The sequence below is a fragment of the Serinus canaria genome, chromosome 5, assembly GCF_022539315.1.
Source record: "Serinus canaria isolate serCan28SL12 chromosome 5, serCan2020, whole genome shotgun sequence".
NCBI lineage: Eukaryota > Metazoa > Chordata > Aves > Passeriformes > Fringillidae > Serinus > Serinus canaria.
In genome coordinates, this window is record NC_066319.1 from 8,861,449 (window position 1) to 8,888,433 (window position 26,985).

The following is a 26,985-nucleotide window of genomic DNA, read 5'->3' on the forward strand; positions in this document are numbered from 1 at the left end:
ACTCACGCTGGCAGTTACTGACTGTCCTTTATTACTGAGAGCAGGGGCTGCCTCCAGAAAACGAGGGGCCCTACTCCCCAAAAATAGGATTCTTCAAAGGAGATGCCCCAACCCGTGCACCCCATCCTTGGCATCACCAGCCGGGCACCCCCCGCTCCAGCCACTCCTCAGCCAGGCCGGGCCAGGCTCTTTATTGGATTTTTTATCTTTTCTTTTTCTTTTTTTTTTTTTTTTTTTTTGGTTTTTTTAATCTTTTTTTTTTGTCCTGTTTTTCTTTATTTTACACACCAGTTGGATGTTACCATCACATGAAGAAGAGAGAACCTGAACAAGATCACGGCTACGAGCTCTAGAGTTAAAAATGAACACACAAACCCCCGGGGAGCCCGACCGCAGACGAGGAATCCAGCCTGGAAAAGCGGGGTGCCCGAGGGGCTGTGGGGGGCACCCGGCTTGGCACAGCCCTGGCCCTGCCACCTCTTCCCCAGGCATGTAAGTCTCTTCTTTTATGTTAAAAAAAGAGAGAATATGACAAAAATACAAATGTCCCTAAAAGCGTTGTTATTACTGTAATAGCAGTATTATGACTTCTCTCCAGATTGTCCAAAATCGTCTAAATTGGGGCTGTGGGAGCTGCTGGGAGCCAAGGTTGCCACGGGGGGAGCAGGAAGACTGAGGATGATCTGGCGTCTGCCACGGAGAGCCACCACCGACCCCCTTGTCACCCCTGTGGGGTTTCCAGGTGGGTCTGTCCCTGTTTTTGGGGGTCCCAGGGAGTGGGAGGGGGTCTGGCATGTGCATCCCAGGGCTCCATAGGGATGCTGCTGCTGGCACTGATCCTGCCAGGCTGGCTGTCCCAAGGAATGCCACCAGCCCAGGGAATGTCACCTGCCCTCGATGGGGACAACAGCGCTCGCTCCACCCTTTATCCCCAGGGGTGAGCACGGAGCTCCCAGGGCAGCCGCGGCGCCCGGATCAGCCCGGCTGGAAGGGGACGCTGTGGAGCTTTCCCCCGAGGGGCCCCTTCCAGCCCGGGCTGGGGGGGAGGGCAGGACCGGGGTCCCCAGGGCGGCTTAGGGACCCCCCGCTCCCGCCGAAACCCAAGACGGAGGTAAAGCATCGAACCCGGCTGAAGGCAGTGCACGAAGGAGCCCGCTTTGGATAAGGAACTGTGTCATGGCTTCCGATCCCAGGAAAAGGGGCTGTCCCCTCCCCTCGGTGTCCCCCGCCCGCCCCGGGAGACTCGAGGGGGCCGCGGGGGGAGGAGGCGGGGCACGGGGGCTCCGTGGCTCCGCTGGCGGCTCCGAGAGTTTTATGGAGCTAAGAGGGGAGGGAGGACGGCCCTCTTGCACCCGCAGCCTGACCCCCTGAAATGGAGGTGGGGGGGGGCGAGGCCAGGGAGGGGCCGAGGGGCTCCCGGAGCGGGGCTGGAAGCACTCGCAGAAGTCCTGCCCCGTGGTGAGTATAAGGATGAGGGGGACATCGCTTCTGGCACCTCCTCGGCCGGGGTTGGGGGGTGGTTCCGCACCCCCCGCACCCCAGGGAGAGGCGAACCCGGAGGCTCGGGGGTGCTCCGTGCCCGTCCTCCCGCAGGGTTCCCGCGAGCCAGGCCGCTGTCCCGCCGGTTTCTGGCCGGGAGTGCCGCGGGAAGGGGCTGGGAGCTGGGAAGGGGGACCCCGAGCCCGCGGTCCGGGGGCGCTCAGGCCTTCAGCTGGTGCCACTGTGCCACCGCCTGCCGCGGGCGGGCGATCATGTCCTTCCAGTGCTTTACCTCGCCGGGACCGCTCTTCCAGGACAGGTAAATCTGCGGGAAACGCATCCCTGGAGCCACCACCGCCTCTCCATCCCCATCCCGCTGCCCGGCGCTGACGCCTTCACCCCCAAACTGCTCCAGCCCCGCTTTTCCGGGCTCGGCACGGGGCCGGGCTATTTTTATCCCTCAGTTTTCCATATGGCTCCGCGGAAAAGCGCGTGTGCCAGCTCTTGCTGCTGCTGCTGCCACCTCGGGGAGCCGGTGCACCGGTCTGGCTCCGCGAATCATCGCCGGGGAGCCGGGATGGAGCCGAGCTCGCTACTAATTATGCCATCAAAAGTGATTAGCGAGCCTCAGGCCACGGCAGGGTTTTAACGGAGAGTAGGATATCGTGGCCACTGCCTGTCCATCCCTGGAATCAGGCTCTTGGATGTGCCCACACTGGGGACGCTGCCACCTCCGCCCCTGCCCGGCAGCCCGCGACGCTGATCCGGGGATTTATTTAATGGATTTATCCCAACTGCTGAGTTGTCCCGACCCCAGCACGGTGTTTGGGGATCATGGATGGAGATTATGGCACTCATTTGTCATCATTGCGCTAACAATGAGCTGGGTGATTTCATGGATAATGCCACCGCTCCGTCCCCGTGAGTAATCCCAGGGGGTGGGATCCATCCTGGTGTGGCTCCCCATGCTCCATCCCTGCCTTTCTGGGAAAGCTCTGGCCCCCTGTGGCCATGACACCCAGCATGATGGGTTCACACTGCACTCCATACTGGACATGGCACCAGGCATTGGCAGCCCCAGGCCTGGCTGTCCCCAATTCCCACCTGGATGTCCCTCAGCATGTCACCCACCTTGCCAATGACATCATTGCGGCTCAGCCTGTCCTTGTCCATGACGGTGATGACAATGGTGGTCTCGCGCAGCCGCTCCGTGGGGATGTCGAAGGCGAAGGACTCGTTGAAGACAGGGTTCAGGCACCTCTTCATCACCACCGTCTTCTTCTTCTCCACCCGCTTGTCCTTGTACATCAGCCACACCTTCACGTAGGGATCTGGCGGGAGAAGAGCCACTCTCAGCCCCCCGGATGGGAGCCAGGGAATGCCGCCCGGGATTGAGGCCAGCCAGTGCCATACCTGAGGTGCCCCCGATGTCCATGGCTTTGAGGTTCCGTGCCTTGATGATGTTCACCACGATGGAATTGGCTGAGGGATTGTAGCACAGCGACAGCAGCAGCTCCCCGCGGCTTCCCTGCAGGACACACATGTTCCCTGAGGACACCCATACCCCCCCAGAGCTCCTCTGTGGGAGCTGGGTGCTGGCACAGGACCCCCACCAGCACAGCCCAAGGGTGGGGTTTGGGAAGGCACAGAAAATCAGGGCAGGAGGAAATGGGGCCGCCCCCAGTGGGACATTTTCTGGTCTTGCTGGAGGCAAAAGGAAAAAAACTTTCATTTTAGGTCTACCTGGAACAGTTTGATTTGACCCAAAATGAGTCTTTGGGCTACTTAATATAAAATTTGGGAAGAGACAAATCTCCCTCAGATGTTGAAGCAGAAAATGTCCCTGTTGGGATGTCCTTTGGGACACTGCAGGGACAGGGAGTTACCTCCCCTCCCCGGGAGAATGGGGGGGTCCAGGGCCTTACACTGCCATCACTGCAGGGCTTCAGGTCCTTCCAGAAGGTCTGCATCTGGGTCAGGTCCACCTTGTTGAGCGGGATGGACACCTCTCCAATGGGATCATTGCGACTGAAGCGGTCGTAGTCCAGGACCTGGAGGTACAGCACCCGCTGCACCACCTTCTCGTAGGGGAACCCTGTGACACAGGTGGAAAAGCCAAAGGAGATGAGGAGCAGTTCCAGGACTGCTCCACCCTTCCTGTGCTGGTGGCAAGACCCTGGCACCAGCCAGAGGATGGGGAACAGCCCACGGCACAAGGAGCTGCTGCCACATTAATTCCCACATCTGCACCCACCCATTGGGGGCACAGAACCTTCCAAACCTTCCCCTACATCCCCTTTATGGGATGCACATCCAGTCTGGCCTCAGTGGCTTGGCCAACCCATCACAGAACCACCAGCCATCACTCTGGTGGCTTGAGATGAGCTGAACCCCAGGAGGGTCCCATGAGGCTCCCCTCCCACCCTGATCCCCTCCAGCCCATCCCAATCCATACCTTCGAAGAGGAAGGTCTCATTCCAGTGTGGGTTGAGGTTCTTCCTCTTGACCTTGGTCTCCAGCTTGTGCTTCTTGTCGGGGAGCAGGTAGATCTTGACAAAGGGGTCGCTGGTGCCGCTGAAGTCCTTGGCCGGCAGCTCCTGCGCCTTCATGATCTTCACGGTCAGGGTGGACTCCTGGAAGTTGTAGCCGACGCTGAACTGGATACGGCCCAGGTTCTCCCGGCTGATGCCTTCGTGGCCCTCGTCATCCTCGGAGCCTGGGGAGAGCTGTGGGAGGGGGCCAGAGGAGGGGGGTGAGCGCGGTGCCGGGGATTGGTGGGGACCCAACCCCCGTCCCCCAGACCCCAGCCCTGCCAGCTGTCAGGGGACATCAGCCTCTCCCTGGCTTCCTGCTGCCCCCACCGCTTCCGACGGCTCCTGGCTTGGCGCCACTCGTCCCCTGGAACGGGAGCTCCAATTAGCCAAATTCCTCCTGACAGTGCATCCCTCACGTGTCCAGCACCGCTCGCTCCCTCGTGCCAGCCTGGGGGACGTGTCCGCGGCGCGTCGGCTCGGCCGACGGGGACTTGGCACAGTGGGCAGGGACGTGCCGGAGCACTTGTGGATGGCACAGGGAAGAGCTGGGAGGGTTGGATACCGAGCGTGGAGACCCCCAAACCCGGCGCACCCCACCCACCCACCATGAGCATCTCGCTGGTCAGGGAGTTGACCAGGTCGGAGACGGAGGAGTGCGGCTCCGTCTTGCGGTCGGACTCATCGTGCGGCGGCTGCCCCGGTGCCGGTGCCGCATTCCCAGCCTTCCCACCGGCCGGCAACCTGCAGGAAGAGAGGCCTTGGAGGAGAGGGGCCGGGAGCCAAGGGCGAGACAGCGAGGGGCTTCCCGGGCACCCTCTGCCAGCGGATACTGAGCCTGCGCTGTGCCAGCGCCTGACGGACGCTGTCGGGACACACAGTGGTTGCAGCTCGCCAGCGTCCCGGCCCTGTCCCAGAGCCAGCTGGTGGCCTGGCACCTTTAGGGCATGGCAGCAGGTCCACCTGGCCACATCCCACGGTGATGGCAGGGACAGCGTGGTCCCCACAGCACCCACGGCTCTGGCCATTCCTCACACACCAACACCCTCTTGTCCCAATGGGTGCCAGGCACCCACGGGTGCTCCACGTGGGCTCCCTGTCCCACTTCCCTGTGGCTGAGACACCCCTGGGATCACTGTCCTGGCTGTCCCCACACACGGTGGCTCCCGGGCACAGTGCTGGGCAGGGTGGGCAGCCGGGAGCGGTGGGAGGCAGACGGACAGAGCAGCGATGGAGACAGGCAGGAATGCACCAAGGCCACGCTGCCACGAGGCACGGGAACAACGGGACACAGGCCCATGGCGGAGGGGACAGGCAGCCCGGGATGCTCCCACCCCACCGCCACGGCTCCTGTCCGAGCTGGGACACGGTGACAAACCACCAAACGGACCGAGAGGCGCAGGGACACACGGGAAGCCACAACATGCCACTGACACGCGCCACCACGCCAAGCACACGCAGACACACGGGCAGGGGACATGGAGGGGCAATGGAGACACCCACACGCACACACGGGATGGCACCCAGGAAGGACCGGAGAGGCCGAGGCAGCTGGGGAGGCAAAATTAGGTTAAAACCAGGGAAAATGAAGGTGGAGGAGCCGGCGGCGGGACCGCTGAGCGAGGAGGCGCCATTGGAGCCGGGAAGGCCGGCGGAGGTCACGGATAGCGGGAGAGAGAGCGGGAGAGAGCAAAAGAAAGGAGGAGCAGCGTCGTCCAGCTCCGGCCTGCTGGGAGGGAGTGGGAGAGAGGAGCGGAGCGGGTGGACGGACAGACGGAGTCGCCGGGACAGGAGACACGCCGAGGCGCCGGGCTGGAGCCGCCGGGGACAGGCTGGAAGGAAGAAGCTGCGAAACAGGGATGGAGGAGATGTTTTGAGGAAGAAGAGCGGGTGGTCGGCAGCGTCGGGGGGCGGGAGAGAGCCGAGGCTGCCGGAGAGCGTCCCCTCCGCCGGCTGATCCCGCCACTTCCTGCGGAGTCCAGGGAGCGAGGAGCGGGAGGGATGGAGGTGGGGAATGCCATGCACGTGCTGGGATGGGGCTTCGGAGCAGGGAGCTGCGGCAAGCGGGGAGCGGGGTCTTGCGGCACAGCCACCCACCCGCCGTGTCCCACGTCCCCGTCCCCTTGGCACGGGGCAGCCGGCGGCCGGCACGGGCTGCCGGTGCTCCCGGCGGGGACCGGCTGCGCAGCGCGACGCCGGGGAGGGAAGTGCTAAAAGATGGAGCGAAACCAAGCGGAGCAGGGTAAAAATAGCCGGCGGGCGAGAACGGTGCCAGTTCATCCGCACGCCGAGCACACGGGGAGGCAGCGCCCGCCGGCTTCACACCTCCTCCCTGCTCAGGAGGGGATGAACACCCGCTCCCGGCGGCGCACGGACCTTCTGCCTCTGCCAGCCAGCGCCAGTGGCCGCGGCCGGGCGCCGGTGCCGGGGCTGGATGCTCTGCCGAGCCTGCGGCACGCCGGGAACGCGGGGAGCAGCCGGAGGCGAGGGGCTGTGCCGTGCTGGAGGAGAACGGGGGGTACGGCATTCTCCCGGCCTGTGGCGCTCGCTCTGCCCCCCTGCCACCACAGCGGTGTCCCCGGATCCCCAGGGGAGCTGCCCATCCCGCCGGATGGAGGTGGCAGCAGCGTGTCGGGATGGAACGCGGCTCAGCCCATGCGGCATCGCTTGGGGGGTACCCCCCCGCGTCCCCCTGTCCCTGAGCGTGTCCTCCCGCCCCCCCTCCCCGCATGCAGCAAGGGCCGGAAAGGGCAGGAGGGGGAGGAAGGAGGTAGGAGGGAGGAGGAAGGGATGGGGGTCCTCTCGGTGCCGCTGCTCCAGAGGCAGAACCGCGGGTGCCGGTGTCGGGGAGAGCTCAGACGTCCCGGTGCCCGCTGGGCCACCCTGTGCCGCTCCAACCTTCGCGCTCCACGAGGCCAGCCTCCTCCTCCTCCTCCTCCTCCACCCTGGGTGAGGCCCTCGTCTCCTCCTCCTGCGGGACTGGCCTCGTCCTCGCTCATACCTCTTGTCCCCCTGAGCGTTCGCCTGGTTCGGCTGCGTCCCAGCGGGTTGCAGGTCGGGAATATTGGCAAAGTCATCTTGCTCTGAGAGTCCCAAAACCAGGGATAGCACCACCATCCGGCCTTCCCTGCCCGGGCGGCCCCGCCGGCAGCGGGAGAAAGAGAGAAAGAGAGAGGAGAACACAGCGTCAGGCAGGGAACAGGCAGGAGCCGGCGGCGTCCCGCGGACCCCCGGCGGCGAGGGGACCCCAGCTCTCCCCGCCGGCTCCTGCGAGGTGACGGTGGCCGGGATGGGCGCACAGGGCTGTGGGGAGAAAGGCGCCGGCTCCAGGGAGCCCGGCAGGCGTGGATACCCGCGCTGTCCCTCTCCTCCGCCGATCCGGGAAGGGAGGATGCCAAAATCCTGATGAAGGGGGGGAAAGATGCCTGGAGGGGCTGGGAATGAGGGAGAGCGTGACAGGAGTGAGGTGCCAGCATCATTCCATGGAGGAAGGGATTGGCGGTGCCATAGCCAGGCTCTTTGACCTCTCCGGGTCCTCATCCCGGTCTGTAACCGCATTTATACCGCGGCGCCGGAGAGGGTGAACGGGGTGAAAGAGCTAAAGAAAAATCGATGGATGGGGAAAGAGGCGGTGGGAATTGACAGCGGCTCCTCCGCTGGGAAGCAGAGCTGACTCGGCACGTCTGGGCTATGCGGCTGCTCCCTCTCCGCCAAGTCAGGCTGGAACCAGCACGGCGCTGGGTAAACAGGGAGAACGTGACCCTCCGGATGGCTGGTGAGCCACAGCTCCACATCGGGAAGCCGGGAAATGGAGCTGGGAGGAACCTGGGAGAGGGTAGAGTGGAGAGGGGATCGTGGGCAGTGCACCCGAGGGTGTCTGGAGGAAGGTTCAACCCTCTCACCAGAGTGGGATGGGGTGGGATGGGCGCCCAAATTTGTGTGTCCCATCTAATCCTGATGCAGGAAGTGTCAACTCATGAAGGGCAGGGTCAGTCCTGCGTCCCCCTCCAAGTGCCACCAGCCTGCAGAAAGCAAAGCTGGGACCTCAGCATTCCTTTTTCCAGGGTGCCAGGGGGCAAACAACAGCCAGGGAGGAGCTGGAGAATAGAAGGGAAGATGGAGCCGCAGGGCCCAGCTCTGCAGAGGAGGGACAATGTCATGTGCTGAGATAGGGTGACAACACGGGACTCAGATTAGTGCCCGGGGTTTGATGCTGGAAATCCAGCGCCAATGGAGGAGATGGGGTTAAGGCAGATTAGAGATCCCACGTCTCCTCTGGCTGGGAATGACATCGGGGCCCAACTCACGGTCACCCGGCACGGGAGACTATGGCACCTGCACCGTGACAACTCAGGACAATGTCACTGCCTGGGGACCCCGCTGGTGGCCGTCCCTGAGGATGGAAGGGGATGGCCAGGGACATGGCAAAGCACATTGGGGAAGTGCACGAGCCCTTCCCTGAGCCCCGCCGCGAGGGAGGGGGGGACATGGACCTTCCCAAAGGCCATGGGCAGCGTGTTCCCAAGGGGGTGACAGATGAGTGGCTGCGCCGGGGCAAGTAAAGGAGCAGAGGAGAGAGGGATGAGCAGAAGGAAGGTGTAGAGCAGAGGGGGATGGAGAGAGAATGGAGAGAGCAAAGGAGCAGAGGAGAACGATGGAGAGAGGGGTGAAGAGAGCAAAAGAGCAGAAGGACAGAGCACATGAGAGTGTGATGGAAAGTGATGGAGCAGAGAGAGCAAAGGAGGGGAAGGGATGGAGAGAGGAATGGACGAGGGTGGAGAGGAGAATGCAGAGGGCAGTGATGGCAAATGCACACTTACAGGAAGGACTTCATGTCCAAGCCGCGGTTGCGGATTTGCCCCACCACGTGGTCCCAGCTGCCGGGATTGGAGCGGCTCCTGCCCCCGGCCATCCTTTGCTTGGAGCCGGCGGCGGTGCCCTGGCGCGCCGGGCCGCCGCGGGAGCCCCGGGAGCTGGCGGCGGCGGCGGAGGAGCCGCTGTGGGCCTGGAGGTGGCCCAGGCTCTGGCTGGTGGTGGGCTGGCTGTGGTTGGCGCGCTGGTGCTGGCTCAGGGGCTGCTGCAGACTTTGCTGGCGCACGAGCGTGCGGGGCCTCTGGAATTTGGGATCGCCTGCTGAGGTGGGGATATACTCAAGGGTAGTGGCTGTGGACAGGGTGGAGTCCTCGAAACTTAGGGAAAGGAAGGGTAGAGGAGAGGAGAGAAAGGAGAAGAAGGTGAAGGGGCAAAATTGGAGGAAGGAAAAGAAAAGAGTTAGAGAGAAGATGCCCCAGCGCAGGGAGCGCTCCGGCAGGAGCCAGCTGAGGCAGCGCCCGGATCCTCCGCCTCTCGCCCGCGGCTCGGCCCTGCCGGAGGCACGGGGGGCTCGGGCCGCCACCATCCTGCCTCCCGGGGGGCTCGCCAGGGCCGGATGCCCACCCGCTCCCGCTGCCGCCGCTCCGCCAGCGCCTTCCCAGCACGCCCGCCGACCTGCTCTGCGGGATAATTAGGCTGCTGCGTGGAGGCAAATCCCGTGGCGCTCGCTCACGTGCTGCCAGCCAGCCCATCCCAGCGTCCCAGTCCCTCCCAGTCCAGCCCAGCACCCGGCAGCGGCGCCGCGGGGCCTCGGCGTCCCATCCCCTCCGTGCTGGACGCTGCGGGAAGGGGGGAATCCCGCAGCGCCGCGGCGGGGGCCGAACCCCCGTGATGGTGACATTCCAGCGAGGCGTCCCCAGGGCCAGGCCAGGCTCCAACCGGGGTGGGAGATAATGGGATTGGGGGACGCAGCTCTGGTGGGACACAGAGCCTGGGGCGGAGGGGCTTCGTGTGGACGGCGGAGCGGAGAGAGCAGCGGGATGCCCCAAGGAAGCGGCGCCGGCCATGCAGCACATGCGTGGAGCAGCCCATGCAGCCGCGCCGGATTGCCCACGGCAGCCTGGGAAGCTCGTGGCCACGAGATCCGGGGAGGAAAGTCCTCCCGGGACCACCCCCTGGCACCGAGGAGTGGCCTTGGGCAGCAGCCCCCGACCCTGTCCCCGTCCCGGCGCTGCCGGCCGGGACCGCGGGGCGAAGCTGTGCCATCGTGCAATGCCAGCAGTGGGGACAGAGGAGCGGGAAGGGATAGACAGCTCCAAAAAAAAACAAAAAAAAAAAAAAAAAAAAAGGAGGTGAAGAAAGAGCGAAAGGTGGGAGAAAGAGAGAGAGGAGGGAAGGGAGTGGAGAGGAGTGGAGAGCTAGGATGGACGGAGCCCCACGGCCGGGGCCAAAGGCACTGCCCGGACGCTGCCGCCCCCCCTCCGCCCTGCCGCCGACCTCCTTTCGTTTTCCTATCGAATCCTAAATTAGTTCAATTTACAACCTCTCAGTCACAGGAAACTAAATCTGGCTCCTGTCGGCCCCGCGCCAGCTGGAGGCGCGAGCTCCTCCAGCGCCGTGCCAGGCGGCGCCGCGCCCTGCCCGTGCCCGGATGGATCCCCTGGCACCGGCACGGCCAGACCCTCGGCCCGGACCGCCGGACACCCCCAATCCCGGCGGCGCTGCGCCAAGGGGACGCTGGAAACAGGGTGCTCCGCCACGTCCCCTTAACCCTGCCCTTGCAGCCTTGCTCCATCCCATCCGTCTGTCCGGATTCCCAGCGGGGGACGGCTGAAGGCTGCGCCGCTCCCGCTTTTCCTCGCCTCTCCCTCCTGCTTCCCAGTGTCCGACTGGAGCGCAGCAGCCTCACGCCGAATGAACGGTTGTCACCGAGCTGTCCCGGAGTGCCGGCGTTGCTGCCGGGACCCCCCGGCTGCCACATCCCAGCGCGGAGAACCGGAGCAGAGACCGGGAACGCCGGACGGAGACCACAGCCGGCACGCCCCCGTCACCCCCCCCAGCCACCTCGCTGCCAGCAGTGAAGGGTCTCGCCGAGACCCCCACCCCGGCCTGGAGCCCCGCAGAGCCGGGAAGAGCTCGGATTTTCCCTAAATCTGATCGGTCCTGGACTTTCCCCAACTTTGCTCGGCATCAAGTGGTGGTGCTGGCGCCGGGTCCGGTGGCTGTGCCGGGGGTCAAGGGAGCGCGAAGGTGGCGGAAGATGCCACACACTGTCCCTGATTGTCCCTGAGGGATGAGAGCATGGGATAGCACCTCCTGCCTTTGGGACGCCACTGAGCTGGCGCTGCCTGCCCTGAGAAGCCGAGCTGGGAATGCTGAGCCGCTTCCCACCGGGATTGGGCAGGACCACCCTCAGCGCTGAGGACAGCAGCCGAAGGTGCTGCTCCTGCCCGGCTGCTTCCTCTGCTGCCCCTGAGCCAAAACACCGCTGGGAGAACGGGAAACGCCTCCTCTCCCTCGGCACGGTGGTACTGGGGACCTGTTGGCGGCCCCGGGGACCTATTGGTGGCCCCCATCCAAGCTCGTCCGCAGCGGGGAGCGGGCCCCGGGCCCGCCGGCCTTGGCCGTGCCGTGCCGGACCGTGCCGTGCTCACTCACTTGGACAGGCTGAGCTTCCCTGCGGCCAAGTGGCTCTGCACCGTGTGCCAGCGGCCCCGTGCCGCCTTTCCAGCTCCGGGCTCGCTGTGGGCGGACACGCTGCTCCTCATTCCATCCTCGCCGAGCCGCTGCTTGTCCCCGGGCCGGCCGTCGCGGTCCCCGGACAGCCCGGCGGCGGCCGACGCCGTCAGTTTGGCCCCTGATAACAGAGAGCCACTGGGCCGGGCCGGCGGCCGGACCCCCCCAGACAGACAAGAAAGGAGCCGGACGGACACACGGATGGACGTAGAAAACGTGGGGAGCCGTCGGGGAATGAGGGGAGGGCGACAGAGCCGGAGGGGGCAGACGGACAAGAGACGGACAGACAGACAGAGAGAGAAAGAGAGACATCAGCACTGAAAAAAAAAAAAAAAAAAAAAAAAGGGGGGGTCCTGGCCGCGGAGTGCGCAGGGGCCTCGGCAAAACATCCAAGAGAAAGGGCGGAGAGGGAGAGGGGTCGGGAAGGAGGGTCCCGCTCGCCGGCAGCCCAGCCCCGGGGGGACCCGTCCCCGCGCCGAGGGGGTGCCCCCAACGCGCAACCCCATCCTGGAGGGAGATCCCGGCCGGCCCCGGGAATGCGGGAAGGAGGGGTTGCTCGTCTCCATGGGACGGCCCATGGGGTGGCGTGCGGGGGAGCCCGGGGGCAAGAGGAGGAGGAGAAGGAGGAGGGAAAGGGGGAAGAAGAGGAGGAAGAAGGCGAGTGGGTGCTGCCCATATACTCACTACACGGAGCAAACTCGGTAAGGAGAGACTCACTTGAGGGAAAGGCGCGGATCACCGTACGGTGCGTAAGGAGAAATGTTTAGGATAAACTCCTTGGGAGGGTAGGAGCTCCATTTCTGCTGCACTGTGTTGTCATTGTTATTCCAAAAGTCTCTGTCTAGATCGCTACAGCGGCCGGATTCCGGGGGAGAAAGAAAAGGGAAATACAAGAGAGAGAAGCTGAATTCCTGCGAGAGAGAAGGAAAAGCAGCCCTCCGTCCCCGGAGCGCCAGGATCCTGCGGAGAGAGACGGGCGGCCCACCCCTCGGACACCAACACACACACACACACACACACACACACACACACACACTCACACACACACACACACACACACACGGGCACGGACAGAAGGATGGATGGAAGGATGGGAAGAGCTGCAGAGAGACAGGAGCGGGCGGCTCCACCGGCTGGGAAGGAGAGAAGGATGTGGGGGGTGACGGAGGTGTCGGTGAGTGCGGTGCCTGCACGGCATTCCCAGATGTGTGTCCGTGCGCCCTCAGCACGCTGTCCATGTGTCCTCGCCTGCTCAGCAGCCGGGTCCTGGAAGCGCTTGGTTAACCCTGACACTGCTGTGTGTTGGGGATCCTTTCTGGATCCCTTCCCTTGCAGTTCCCTTCCCTTCTGCATCCCTTCCCTTGCAGATCCCTTCCCATGGAACCGGCCTGCTGCCAGCACAGAACCTGGACCTCCTGGCTCTGGGAAGCCACTGGAGCTGTGTGCCAGGGGCTGGAGGGCCCAGCAGCTCTCCACTGGTACTGGGAGACTGGAAGTGTCTCCAATGCCCACCTGCAGCTCTGGGTGGATCCCAACTGTATGGAATGTGCTGGAGTTTGGGAAAGCTGCTTGTGCCATGACATCGAGTGGGATGCGCCTTCCCCTCCACTCCCAGCTCATCCTGGTTGGCTGGGAGCAGCCGTCCAGCTGCCCCTGAACCCTGATAACACCCAGGCCAGCCATGGGAGGAAGTTTTCCATAGGCTTATTCCAGGCAGGAGCTTTTTTCTTCCTGGTGGTCCAGCTCCCTCCTCCCTGGAGGCCTGCGGAGGGTGTGCAGAGGCAGTGCTGGATCTGGGATGCCCGGAAGAACGCCCTCAGCTTCCCATTCACTCCCTACCCAGTGCCGTGGGATGCCCCAGCTCAGCTCTCCTTTCTCCATGGAATGCCCGTGGGATGCAGAGCTGCTCCAGCCCCGCCGGGCAGAGCTCAGAATCCACACACCCAGGCCTGGAGCATCCCTGGGGACACCCATGCTGATGTTCCCATGACTCCATCATGCCTACGGCTCGGTGGGATACACGAGGATGCTGGAGACACCCACCAGCTCTCCCAGTCTCCAGGAGCCCCTCTCCCACTGGGAGAAGGGATGGCCACCTCTGTCCTTCCTCTCCCCCCCATCCTGGCACCTACTTGATGGTTTTCTTTTCGCTGCGGCCTCGGCTGGAATCTGGAGTTCCCACAGTCTCCAGGGAAGTCTTGTAACGCTTTCCCTGTGGAAGAGAGAGGAGAGGGGGGTTAGGGGGTCACAGAGAACCCCTGGAGTATGCCAGTGGAAGATGGGAGCTGTCACCACTCTAGAGAATTTGATCTGGATTTTGCCCTTTCCCTTATGGTCTCCAGGCTCCATCCCTTGGTCTCTGGGGGCTCATGCCCTGCATCACCCCAAGGACAGCATGGCCACAGCCACCAGCATCCCATTCCATGGCCTCCCTGAGAAGGAGTGGATAATTTTAGGCCTAATTGGGCCTGAATTAATTGAGTTCACCTTTCCCAGCGCCAGGGAAGTGCTGCCACAGGATAATGAAGCTGGAGCTGGCTCCAAACTGGGGCTAGTAATCAGGGCACTCCGGCAGGTTCCCAGCGCTGCTCTGAGCGAGGGTGGGCAGGAGTCAATTAATGCCAATTATCCAACAATTGGAAGTGAGGATGCTCCATGCAGTGCCAGGTGGATGAGGTGGGATGGGAACAGCTGCTGGAGCAGGATGGGGTGGAGAACCAGCCCTTCCATTCCACTGTCCTGGATCTCAGGAGGTAGGTCTGACCCTGCCTGCCCATGGGGTGGGAATGTTTCTCCTTTCTCCTTCTTCCCAGCCTCTTCATATCCACATGGAGCCAATTCTCGGCCTGCTGGGACACCTGGACCCTCAGCACAGTGTCCTTGGGTAGCCATGGGCTAATCCTGCCAGGAGCTGCAGAGGAACACCTGGACCTCCTTGGATTCCCAAGGGCTAGTTATGCCAGAAGCTGCAGGGGGTGTTGGATCTCCTTGGATGCCCGAGGGCTAATGCTGCTGGGAGCTGCAGGGAAACACACCTGAACCTCCTTGGATTCACATTGGCTGATCCTGCCAGGAACTGTTGGATCTCCTTGGATGCCCAAGGGCTGATGCTGCCAGGAGCTGTAGGGGAGCACCTGGACCTCCTTGGATGTTCCTGGGCTAATCCTGCGGGAGGCACGAGGGTGCCTGACCTCGCTGGATGCTCGCAGGCCATCCCAGAGGGAATCATCCCCCAGTCCTGTGCTCATCCGTGTCCCCAGCTGCGGCGGCTCGGGGCTCGCGGGGACACGGCAGCGCTGGCCGCGTGGGCAGGGCCTGGAGCCGGCCGGCCAGGCTTGGCCATCATTCCCACACAGCCGCTCCAGCTCCGGGTGCTGTCGAGGGCCGGTTGGGATGCGCCTTCCCGGCCAATTCACACTTCTTTGTTCCTCTGCCAGCTCCAGCCTCCTCCTTTCCAGTGCTTTTTCCTCCGCCAGCTCTCTCTCCCCATCCCCTGCGTGGCACCTGGAAGGGCCCTTCCCACCGACCGCCCTCCCGCTGCCTCACCGCCCTGCGGACCACCTCTCCCATTCCCAAGGGAGTGCTGCCTTCCCACGGCTGGGGGTGGGCATCTCCCTGGCGGGAAGCGCCGCTGCCATCGCAGCACTTGACCCAGATTCGATTCCGATGGCGAAGGAAACGTGGCCGAGCACGTCCTGCTCCCGGGAGAGGAGCAGGAGGAGAAGGAGGAAGGATGCGGGGCGGGCGGGAGCGCTGTCCCAAGCCCTCGGTGGCAGTCGGGGAGGGAAGGAGGGATGGGATGCACAGCGGGTGGCAGGAACGGCTCACGGCACCCGGCGCTGCCAGGGACGGGCTGGCCGCCTTCCCACGGGGCTTTTCCAGGCAAGAGCGTGCCCAGCAGGACAGGGGCCAGCTCGTTCCGGCTCGTCACCAATATATATCCATATATTTGGAAACTTCCCTTTGTGCCACACAAACAGTTTCTCCCAAACATTTCATTAGCACATCCGGAAAAGCCCAAATAAAAGCTGCAGCCGGCAGCTCCGGGGAGCTGCCTCCGCTTGGCTGCTGCCCTGGAAGAGGGAATCGCCCCCTGGCCGGCGCTACGGGGGCACGCCGGGATGCCGGGAAGGCGGGAGAGAAGGCGGACGCTCACCATTTTCCGCTGGCACCACTGGCAGATCCCGCAGAGGACGATGGTGACGCTAAGGCTGACGGTGATGATGGCTGAGACCAGGAGGACGTCGCGGGAGGGGGTCCCTGGGGGGAGCAGAGCACAAAGAGGGGGTCAGACCTAAATTCTGGGGTGTCCCTGGCGTGCGCCGGGGCACAGGGAGGGAAAGCACAGGGAATGTGGTCCAACAGGCTCCAACTCCATTCTGCAGTGTCCCGTCACGGTGGGCACCCCCTTGGCTTCTGGGCTCCCGGAGAGTGTGTCCTGGGGGGAATCCGGCCTGAGCACTTCCCGGGAGTTCAAGGTGGAGCTTTAATCCCCACTGGCACCCTGGGAGCGCCGGCAAAGGCCGCGGCCGCTGCTTCGTGGGCCAATCCCAGACGGATTCATCCCGAACGGCAGTGCAGACCCACTCCTCCCCAGCCTGGCCTTGGGGGCAACCTTGGGGATCCCAAAAACGTGGGAAGGACCCGTCAACCTCATACAGCACTTCTGCTCACGTCCATGCTCCCAGCATGCGGAATGACCACTGTGGGATGAGAATACGGACCCAAGGCGGCTCGGAGGGGTCCAGTGGGACCTCGAACCGGCTCAGCTTTGTCTCCAGGCAGGACCCCCACCACAGCATCCCTGTGGATGCTCCGCCTCCCGCCATGCCCGCCGGGATGGGATTGTCAGCGGCGGGAGCCTCAGCTGTCGTCGGGAGGCCGCGAGGCCGGAGCAGCGCCGGGAGCGGTGCTGCAGTATAAATATTAAACAATAAATGTTAATAATTAATTCGCCCGCAGACCTTGTTATTGTAACGAAAATTCCCGGCGGCTCCGAGGCCGGGGTGAGTCAGAGTGGACCGGGAGGGGGGATCAGGGCTCTGGAATCGCCCCCAGCACATGCCGAGGCACCCCCGGCTCCCATATCCCCGCTGGAATCCAACGAGGAAAGGGGGTGGTGACCGTGAAGGGGAGATTTGTAACAATTCCTTGAGCAAAAGATGAGGGTGGCATGCGGTGGGGGTGGCTTTGGGGACAGGTCCCCCCTGCAGCACCCGCGCTCTCTCCATCCAAAGGCAGCTCCTCCATCGCTCCCGGATCACGAGGAGCCTGTGTATAAAACTCACATAGCAACTGTTGCCTAGGAGGGAATTTGGGACCAGCCCTTAATTTCCAACATTTATAAACCCCGGCTGGATAAGCTGCCGAGGGAATGGGAAGCAGCCGGCACGGCCGGAGAGCTCCGGGCGCCTCTCCTCGGGTGCGACCCCGACCAGTTCAAGCGGCACCGGGCCTTGCTGGGCGGGCTGGGAATTGGGATGAGGTCTCCTTGCCCCGCCGCTTGGTGCTCCCTGCTCCAGCCTGGGAACACCGTGACCCTCTGGCTTAGCCCGGAGCTCCAACAGATCCTTCGGTCCCCGCGGGGTCAAGTTCATCCTCAAATTAATCTGGAGAGAGGGAATCAAAGGAGAAGGCGAGGGAAGGGGTGGGCACTGTAGAGGCCACCAAGGCCGTGGCGGTGTCTGGAGAGGGACATCAGTGAGCGCCGGGTCCGGGGGCCAAATTCCCTGTGCCAAAGTGGCACTACACCCCCGAACCTGGCGTCGCCCCGTGATCCTGATGGATTCAGCGGCGGGATCCTGCCTGGGGGGCTCCAGGGGGTGTCCCTGTGTACGGGGTGGGTCCGGCCCTTCCCGGTGGGATCACGCCGTGTCCCCAGGGTGGGGGGAGCGATTCCGGCCCCCAGGCTGCGCCGCCCTCAGCATGACTTAAATGACTCGTTTTCCAGGCAATTAGCGCTCGATTAATTAAAGACTCGGAGCCGCTCGGAGTTCCTGGCGCGTCCCCAACCCTGGGGTGCGGTGTGGGGGTCCCTGTGCCGAGTGGGATGCGCGGCACGGGTTGTCCTGGGGCGGGTGGATCCAGGGGGGACGCGGGGAGCTGCGAGGCACCGGGACACAGCCCCGGGAGCGGGTGACAGGGTGAAAACGCGACGCTTGTTTACGCCGCCTCTGGCCCTCCTTCCCTGCCGCTCTCCATAAATCTCCGCGGCTGCCAGCGCGGATCCAGGCAGGAGCGTGGAGATGGCTGGGAGGGACTTGGGGGTCCACGGCCACGGGGTCCCTGCGGCGCTGTCCCAAATCCCAGCGGCCCTTCGTTGGTCCTGCCTCATCCCGAGGGCTCAGTGGGGGCGGGCCACGAGGCGGAGGCCCCACGTCCCTCCTCGGAGGGATCGAGGTCCCAATCCCGTCCCACGTGCTGGCAGAGCAGGGGATGCTGCGGAGGCCGGGAAGGGGGTGGAACATCCCTGCGGCTCTTTCATCAGGATTCAAAGCCACTTGACGGGATATAATTCCACTTTTCCAGGCGTTATTGATGAGAGGATTACCTGCCTCCTTAGCGCCACAGCTCTCCAGCGTGGGATTTGTGCGATGCTGCGTGAGCCAGGGAAGAGGGTCCCTCTTCCAGGGGGAGAGGGCTCTGGATGCAGGCAGAGGGTCCTCATCTCAGGGGAGAGGGTCCCTGTGCCAGTGGAGAGAGTTCTGGATTCAGGGGAAGGGTCTCCATGGCAGATCTAGGACAAGCAGGCAGCCCCCTGCACCCTTCACAGTGCCCACTTCGGAGTGGGAGATGGGGAATGTTTGGGAGACAGGGATGCAGTCACGTGCTTATCCTCCTTTATCCGCTGCTCCTGCGGGCTCGGGATTAGCTGCCTCCGGAGCACGAGCGAGCTCTGGCCTTTATGGATGTGAGGAAACACTTCAAACCCGACCCCAGCACAAGGAGAGGTGCAGAGATCCAAGAGGGATTAGTCCTCTCCAGCGGTGTGCGAGCCGGAGATCCGGCAAGATGCACCTGGGGCTGGGAAGAGTTGCCAGAGCCAACGGATCCCACACACAGCTCAGCTCCAGGTGTGCAGGAATGGTGGATGTGGGAGCCATGGCACAGCCCATTCCAGGGGCACCAGAAGTGTCCCTGAGCATCCTGGTGGCCCTGGGCATCTTGGTGGCCTTGGGTATCCCAGTGATCCCTCACATCCCAGCATCCCTGTGCATCCTGGTGGCCCTGTGCATCCTGGTGCATCCCAGCGATCCTGAGCATCCTGGTGGCCCTGGGCATCCCAGTGTCCCTGAACATCTTGGTAGTCCTGGGCATCCTGGTGATCCTGTGGATCTTGGTAGACTTGTGCATCCCAGTGAGCCTGCACATCCCAGTGTCCCCAGTGCATCCTGGCGGCCCTTGGCATCTTGGTGTCCCTGTGCATCCCAGTGTCCCTGTGCAGACCAGCAGCCTTGGATGCCTTGGCAGCTTTGTGGTGCTGGTGGCCCTGTGCACACTCAGCTCCAGGACAGCCATCACTTGAGCCCATCAGGCTCGTGGGCAGCTCCACCCATTTCCCCCCCAGTTCCCTGTTTCCCTGTGCCTATCCCAGGATTCTGACCCATCACTTCCAGCCAAAGCCCACGGCCATGGAGCAAGGCTGGGAAGGTAAAACCCCTGCAAGGGGCATCCAGGGATGGTTCCAGCTCTCAAAACCAATAACTCCTGCACAGGATGGAGAGGCTGGAATCCCCACGGAGTGCCAGAGGCTTTGGATGAGCAAAGGCTATGGAACAAGCCTCACACCTGTGGCACCTCAGCTGGAACCAACCTCTCTGCAGGTGTCCCAGTGAGGATGGCCCTGTCCAGGATCTCAGGGCCACATTTTTGGATCCAGACCCCAAAATTCCCAGCTTTTGTGGACACTGCATCTCCCTGGCTGCTGCTCAGTATTGCAGCCCCATCTCCCGGAGCATCCTCCCACTCACCCTGTTCCAGCGGCGAGATCCATGGATGCCAAGCACCCTGGGGGGGGGAAATCAAAGCTGTGGGGAGCCCCCCCCAGGCCAAGCTCCCGCTGAGCTCCCTGGAAGTGGTGATCAAAGCTGACATCCACAGCTCCACACGGAGAAACGGCTCCATGTGCCAAGCCACCAAACCGGCAGCGGAAACACGTGCATTCCCAGGAAAAGGGCAGCAGGAGAAGGTGCCAAGCGAGCAGCGCGTCCCCCCGCCCCCCCCCCCCAACATTCCGCAGTCGTCGTCGTGGTGAGCTGCGGAGCCAGAGCGGGATGTGACGCCGAGCATGGATGGGGATGGTGGTGCCGGGGAGGAGCCGTGGGATGGGAAGGGACAGGGCAGGAATGTGGCATCGGAGCAGCCCCTCGTGCTGCCGGGCTGCAGGGCCGCACGGCACGGAGCGAGGTGGCCGCGTTGTCACGCCGGGGCTTCCCAGATGCTGCCTGCCTGGCGCCAGGCCATTAATTCCTCCTCTTCTCATCCTCCCACTCATTTGCTTGATATTTCCCAAACCTCTTATTTTTAGGATGCAGCTGAAAAGCTGTGAATTTGCAGCTTTCGCTCCTGTGCAGGATCCCGGGCACGGGGCAGGGGGGAGCCGGCCAGGACCCTGGCGGGCACAGCAGGATTGTGGAATCCAAGCCCTTGGCACAGGGAGAGGGAGAAGGGATGGGCACGGAGGGGGACGAGGCTTTGCTGCCATCCCTGGTAACCACCCAGTGGGCATTTTGGGAATACTGTGAGCCAAGCTTGGCGTGTCACGTGGAAGAGCTGGAGGGCTGGGCCAGCTGGGTCCGGCGGTGCCACCTGCCCACGTGCTCCCAGGGGCTCTGTAGATGTGAGGGATCATTGGAAGCCCCATGGCCATCCCGCTGCCTGGCAGGATCCTGGGATGAGCCTCGGGGGAGAGGAGCGGTGCCACAGCTCAGCACCCCAGGCGTGCTCTGGGTGAGAACGGGCGTCTGCTCCCCATCTGTCTGTCTATCCGTGCATCCCCCTCTCCAACACATCCATCAATCTCTCCATCCATCCATCCGTCCATCCATCCCTCGTACACATCTGCCTCTCCATCCAGCCATCTGTCCATCCCCCGGAGCTGTCAATCCGGCTGGCTCTGCCTCCCCCACGCCGAGCTGCTAGTCCTGGGGGGCTTTAGGTGGCACAACCGACCAACACTGGCCCCACCACGGGGGGCTGGGGCAGGTGAACACCGTCCCAAAACACTGCACAGCTCTAGCCAGATGTTCCCAGACACCCCCTCTCCCCACCAGCTGCCATGCATGGATGAGTCCCTCCTGTGTCCCCTCCAGCCCTGATGCCACCTGTCCAGGCTCTGCGGCCACGGCAAGCAGGAGCTGGGCATGGAGGGGGAATTTGGCAAGGGAAGGCGCTCCTTCCCTTGCGCTGGGCTATTTTTGGCCAAGGATTTCCGGAGAGCCGTGTGGTTTCTCTGCCTCGTGGTCCCCATCATGCCTCTCTTCCTGAGGAGCACCCAGGACCCCGGAGCCCCCTCTGCTCCCACGGTTTGCATCCATCCCCATCCCCATTGCCATCCCCATCCCCATCCTCATTCCAATCTCTGCTCCCGAGAGGATGCTGCTCATCCCCTGGCCAGGCAGGTGCTCCACGTCATCCCTGCTCCAAAATGAGCCCTTGGGCATCGCTCCCCACCTCGGAGTCACCCCAGCCCCCTTCCCTTGGCGCAGAATCCTCTCCTGGAGCTGGCAGTGGCACGGAGGAGCGGGCTGGGCTCTCATCCCGAGTGGCACTGCCAGCTCTCGCGCCGTCGCCACTTAGCCTCTCGCCCCGGGGCTCTCCATCATTCCCGAGCCCTTCGGGTGACAGCAGGAGAGAGGAAAGGCAGAGAGCCAGCGGCTCCCAGGGAACAAGGGCGGGCAGGCTCCTTGCAGCCCATCCCGGCTCCAGAAACCCCCCGCTGGCTTCCCCAGCTCCCTGATTCCCCCCGGGCAGTGCCCCCCAGTCACACTGCCCAGGACCCACGTGTTGTGACAGCAAGGCCACCGTGGGGACAGGATTCCCGCAGGGAGTTCAAGGATAGGGGATGCTCAGGGTTGGCCACAGCCCTCAGACCCGGGGGCTGGCAGTGCTGAGAGAGGAAGAGAAGGCTTGGAGAGGAATACATAGAAAGATGGAGAAATGCAGCTCGGAGGGAGGAGGCAGAGGAGGGGAATGAAGGGCCGAGGAAGGCCCTAGAGGGAGTACTGGGGACTCAGATATGGGAAAGTGCCTGGGCAGGTGGGAGTGTTGGAAATCCTCCAGGAGAGCCTGATCCCGGGGCTGCATCCTCCAGGGACACAGAGGCAGCGTCATCCATGGGGCAGCAGGGATGGTCATCCATGGTGGAGCGGGGACAGGACCCATCGCCCCCCCGCAGCCACCAGTGTCCCACAGCCCCATCCGCAGGGGAAAAGCCGATCATGCCGCCTTTCCTGGACACCCGGAAACCCCCGGGGTGCATCCCGCGGGCTGTGCCCCCCTCGGAGGGCCGGGAGCGGGGCTGCTGTGCTGTGCTGTCCCTCCGCCGCCGCGCCGGCTCCGTCCCCGCCGGCGCGACCGCTTCCCTTCAAACCTCATTAACTCCCCCCAAGGTGACCCTCTCCCTCCTGCAGCCAGGCCCGGGGACGCCAGGAGGGGACGGGGCGCTGGGGGGGCACCCGGGGCTGGCAGGGGTGCGCGAAGCCTCCCGTGCCACAGCCGCGCTGGCACCCACAGGGATGTGGGATGCTCCGCTTGGTGCATCCAACCCCGCCGCCCCCCACTCCCAGCCTGGCCCCACACACGTCCCCCGGGCCCCCGGCAGTCACAGCCAGGGGGGTCCGTCCCTCTGCTCGACGCTGGGGCTCTGCCCATCATCCACGCGCTCCGGCGGCTCTCCGAGAGCCGTTCCCTCGCCGGATCCATCCATAATGGATACTGTAGCTGAGCCCCCGGGGGCCAGGGGGTGGCAGCGATATTATCTGCATCTGTCTTCATTCCCCGCTCCCCCCTCCTTCCTCGGCAGGCGGAAAAGCCGCGAGATCAGGCGCTGGAAAAGCCGCCTCCAGCTCCTCTCCTGCTCCTCGGAGTCAGGGGGGATCAGCAAGACCTCCCTGCCAGACCCCCCGCCCGGCGGGGAGCTCCCCAGTCCTTGTCCTTGCTGTGCCCCAGCCGTGCTCAGGGGAGTCCTGGGACACGTCAGTGCAGGCGTGGGGAGGCTGAAAGGGTTGGAATTGGTGGCGACTGCTGGGAGCAAGGAACGCCCACCGTGGGGGGCTCGGCATCCGCGTGGACCCCCCACCACCAGGGAAAATGGGATGGAGCCGCCGTGGGGGACAAAGGGCCGGGGTGAGGCCGAGGGGAGTGCTCCAAGACGGCCGGCAGGAGCATCCCTCGGGCTGGAGCAGCGAGGCTGGCTGGGAGGGGGACCCCAGAGCGGCGCAGGATGGGGGTCCCGGGGGGGGTCTGGGGCTCCCGCTCCGTGACGGCGCCGTGCGGGACGCGAGGCTGCAGCAGGTGCCCAGCTCCCAGCGAGGCCCGTGCGCTGCCATCTCTGCGCTCTTTGTCTGCCTTCCCGCCCGTCACGCTCCCTCACCCCGCTCCCAGCCCCTCCGCCGGCCCCCGCCTCGCTCCTCGCGGTGTGCCGGCTCCTCTGGAAGCGCGGCTTTCTTCCCAAGCCCCGGGGAGCTGCTCCCACGGCCGCGCCAGCACCAGGGGCTCCATCGCCCGCTCCGAGGCGGTGCGGGGGGAAAACAGGCAGCTGCTGCCTGGTTATTGATTCACCACCTCCAGCCGCCGCGCGGCTCTGCTCGGAACGCTTCCAGCCGGGAAAGATGGGGACGTGGGGAGCAGGGCCCCCGGCACCTGCTCGCTGCGCTGAGATGGAGCTTTGGGGATGCGAATGTCACCCCAGAGGGGACAGCTGCTAGCAGCAGCGGGTACAGGGATCGGGGGGGGGGGATGTCTGGCAGGGACAAGGGAGCTGTCCGGTGTTCCCAAAGCAATGGGGACGTTGTCCCGGTGGCACAGAGGGCACCTTTGCGGGCAGCCCCAAACTCTGCTTCGCGCTGGGACGCAGCTCTCCTGACACATGGTTTGGTGGTCGCCAGCAGCACAGCCTCGGGCGGCTCCCCAAAAAAGCCTCCAGCTGGCGGGACCCGGTCTCAGCTTGATCCCAGTTCCCAACACCCCTTGCCCGCCAAGACCAGACTCCCTCGGGCGTCTTCAGCCCCAGAACCAGACGGCCCCAGCAGCACCTCCGGGCTCCACGTTACCCCCCAGATCCCTCTTTCTCTGGTCAGCAAAGTTTCCCGAATTTCCCGGCATTTTCTCCCCCCAGAGCTGGGGGCTGCAGCCACTGCCCCAGCACGGTGACACGGAGCAGGGGACAAGGAGAACGAGGCTGGTGCCACCTCGGGAAGCGTTTTGGGGGGACAACAGGCACTGCTTCACCCCAGGATGTGGCTTGGCTGGCTCTTCCCAAATCCTGCGGGGATGTGAGATGACAGCACCCCTTCAACCTCCATCAGGGTGGGGGACAGACTCGGCACCCCATCAGGACCACGTCTGGAAAATCCGGCAAAGGTGGGTACATCCAGGGAAGCAGGCAGTGGCAGGGTGCCTGCACAGGTGTGTGCACCCCCAGCGCCCCACGGCTCCAGGCGCCACGACACAGCCGCCGCCGGTGACGTGGGAAAACTCCCACGTGACGGGAGCCCCAGTAGCCGGGGAGCACGGTGTTTGGGAAGCGGGGAGAGGGGGTCTGTCCCCCCAAATCCGGCAGCTCGAGCTCTGCCCTGGGAGCTTCCAGCCTGCCAAGCAGAGCTGGCGATAGCACAAGCAGCTGTCAGTGGCCCACCGGCCGACGGCAGGGACATCTGGCAGGGACAAGGGGGACAAATTGGGGGCAGGTGCAAAGTTCGGAGGGGGAACAAGGCAGGAACAAATCTCGGGTACCGGGAGGGAAGGGAAGCCCTATCACGCCGCTGCCGGAGGGACAGGCTGGCGTCCCCCCTGTGCCACCCACCTGGGTGACCTTGGGCCAAGCAGCGCCGTGCCGCGCTCCGGGCATCCCTGCGGGGTCGCGGTGGCACGGGATGGAGCCGCTCCCGGTGGGAGCGCTCAGCCCGCGGGCAGGCGCAAAGTTCCTCTCGAAGGCAGCTCGGCCGGAGCTGCCAACTCCCGGGCAGCGGTGACGCCGTCACCTGCCGTGGGTGACAGCGCGTGGCGGTGCCCGGCGCGCCCCAGCCCGCCGGATCCCGCAGGCCTGGCACCTGCAGCTCTCCCCGGCTGCGCCCGCTGTCCCCGCGTCCCCGCCGGCACGTCCCCACGCCACCGCAGGACACGCTGTCCTTCTGCCCGCTCCCCGGGCCCTGGGACACGGCCGGGGACGGCCGCCAGGCCCCGCTGATCCGCATCGCTCCGGCAGCATCCCTGTGTCTCCGCACCGGCTCGGGCACCCCCAAAACGTCCCCGCCAGCGTCCCAGATTCCCTGGTGCGGGGCCGACTGCTGCCTTCCCAGCATGAGCTCAGCAAATCCGCGGCGGAGAAAGCCCCTTCCCCAGCCGCCCACCCCTGCGTGTCCCGGTGTCGTTCCGGAGGTGCAGCAGGACGGGGCACGGGGACCCCCAGAAGGACGGAGGGGGCGGCAGGTGAGGAGCAGGGATGTGCTGGCCGCTGGATGCTGGTCTGGACGGCGGGATTTGGGGCTCTCCCGGGGGGTCTGGGGGTTTGCTGGGGGTCTGGGGAGCGGGATGCTGCCCCCGGGGCTTGGGGTGTCCCGGGGGGGATCCGGGGCTCCAGCAGCTCCGCAGGCTGAGGAGAGGAGGGATGTACTGGATGCTTGTCTGGGCGCCGGCACCCAGCAGGATTTGGGGCTCGCCCCGTGTTTTTCGGGGGGCTGGGGAGCAGGATGCTGCCTGCGGGGGTTGGGGTGTCGCCGGGCGGGGGGTGTCGGTGGCTCTGGCAGCTCCGCAGCGCGGTGAAAGCGGTGGCGGTGACTTTCTCCCCAAACTACCGTAACTCCCGGGGAGGCGCGGGGGGAAGCGGGCAGCGGCCACGGCAGATCCCCGGGGGGGCGGCGAGTGCTCGGCCACCCCCGGTGCGTGTCCCCGCGTCCTGCGTGTCTCCGTCCCCCCCTCCCCGGCGGCCCGGGGCTCACCTGCGCTGGCAGCCTCCGGGTGCAGGTACATGGTGGCGGGCGGCGGCGGGGCGCGGCGGGGCGGCGGGGCGGCGGCTGCCCGGTGCAGCGGGGCCGCGGCTCATCAGACGGCGGCGGAGGCGGCGGCGGGAGGGGGCGGCGGGGCGGGGGGCGGCGGCGGGGCGGCGGGAGCCCGCATGCGGCGGCGGGGGGCCGGGAGCCCCGCGGAGCCCGTGCTGGCCGCCCGCTGCTGCGGGGTGCGCGCGTGTGCGGGTGCGTGTGCGGGTGCGTGTGCGGGTGTGTGCGGGTGCGTGTGCGGCGCGATCCTACATCCACTTGCTGCTCGCTGCTGGCGGGATTGGAAACTGCAGCCGCCGGGAAGGGAGGAGGGAGCGGAGCGGCGGGGGGGCGGGGGGGGTCGGGGATGCGCACGGAGAGAGGGGGTCACGCGTGGGGTGGTGACACCGCCCGCGGGCCCGCACTGGCGGCGCCGGTAACGCGGCTGCGGGGCCGCGGTCCTCCCGGATCCACGCGTTGCACCCGCGTGGGGAGGGGAACACGCGTGGCACGGGGCAGGGACGGGTGGGCCGGCACAGAGGTGGCACACAGGGCCGTCCGCCCGTGTTCCCATGGTGGCATTCCCTGGGAAGGCCGAGCCCGCCCCGGGTCCCCGCGCACACGCGTGGAGCCGCACGCCGGACCCCTCCGGGCCCCCGCAGGCTCCGTGTGCCGCGCTCCGCCGGGATCCAGGCCGGGTTTTGGCGGAGCCGGGGCGCGGCGGGCGATGCCGGGGCACTGCGGGCGCGGCGGGCGCTGCGGGCGCCGAAAAACACGGAGTGGATTCATGGAGCTCGCTCCCGCTATCCCCCACACCGTCGCGCAAAGGCAATTCACGGCGAATTCCCGCCCCTCCAACCGGGTTCCAGGGGTGCTGGCCTGAGGGCCCCCGGGGTGCAAGGGGGCGCGGCCAAGGACGAGACCCTGCTGTTTCAGGATGTGCCCATGGATGGAAGAGGCAGTAGGGGGAAAGATGATGGACACCGGGGGTTTTCTCCTGGAACTGGGAACCGTGCTTCCTCCAGCTTTCTGCTGGGGTGAGGGGATCAGAGATCCATCTCAGGATGGGATGATGGGGTCAGGGACTCATCCCAGGATGGGGAAATGCGGCTGGGACACTCCTGGCTGGTCCAGGACTAGTGGGAACCTCCAGAGGCAGAGCCCAACCTGGCCTTGTGGAATGGAACTTGGACCAGATGACCTTTAAAGGTCCCTTCCAATCCAAACTGTTG

At 64.9% G+C, this 26,985-nt stretch overlaps 1 protein-coding gene across 1 annotated transcript; it reads right to left on the minus strand.

Annotated features, from left to right (window-relative positions):
- On the minus strand, positions 1–16,808 carry SYT7 (synaptotagmin 7). The gene is made up of 13 exons (XM_050974690.1): positions 16,775–16,808; positions 15,715–15,818; positions 13,691–13,770; positions 12,276–12,407; positions 11,481–11,696; positions 8,831–9,199; positions 7,012–7,137; positions 4,619–4,754; positions 3,935–4,205; positions 3,405–3,574; positions 2,893–3,007; positions 2,611–2,810; positions 1–1,804 (listed from the first exon to the last, which is right to left on the minus strand). The coding sequence occupies exons 1-13, from the start codon at positions 16,806–16,808 to the stop codon at positions 1,700–1,702; spliced, it is 2,058 nt and encodes a 685-aa protein (XP_050830647.1). The 3' UTR covers positions 1–1,699.
- Positions 16,809–26,985: the final 10,177 nt, after the last annotated feature.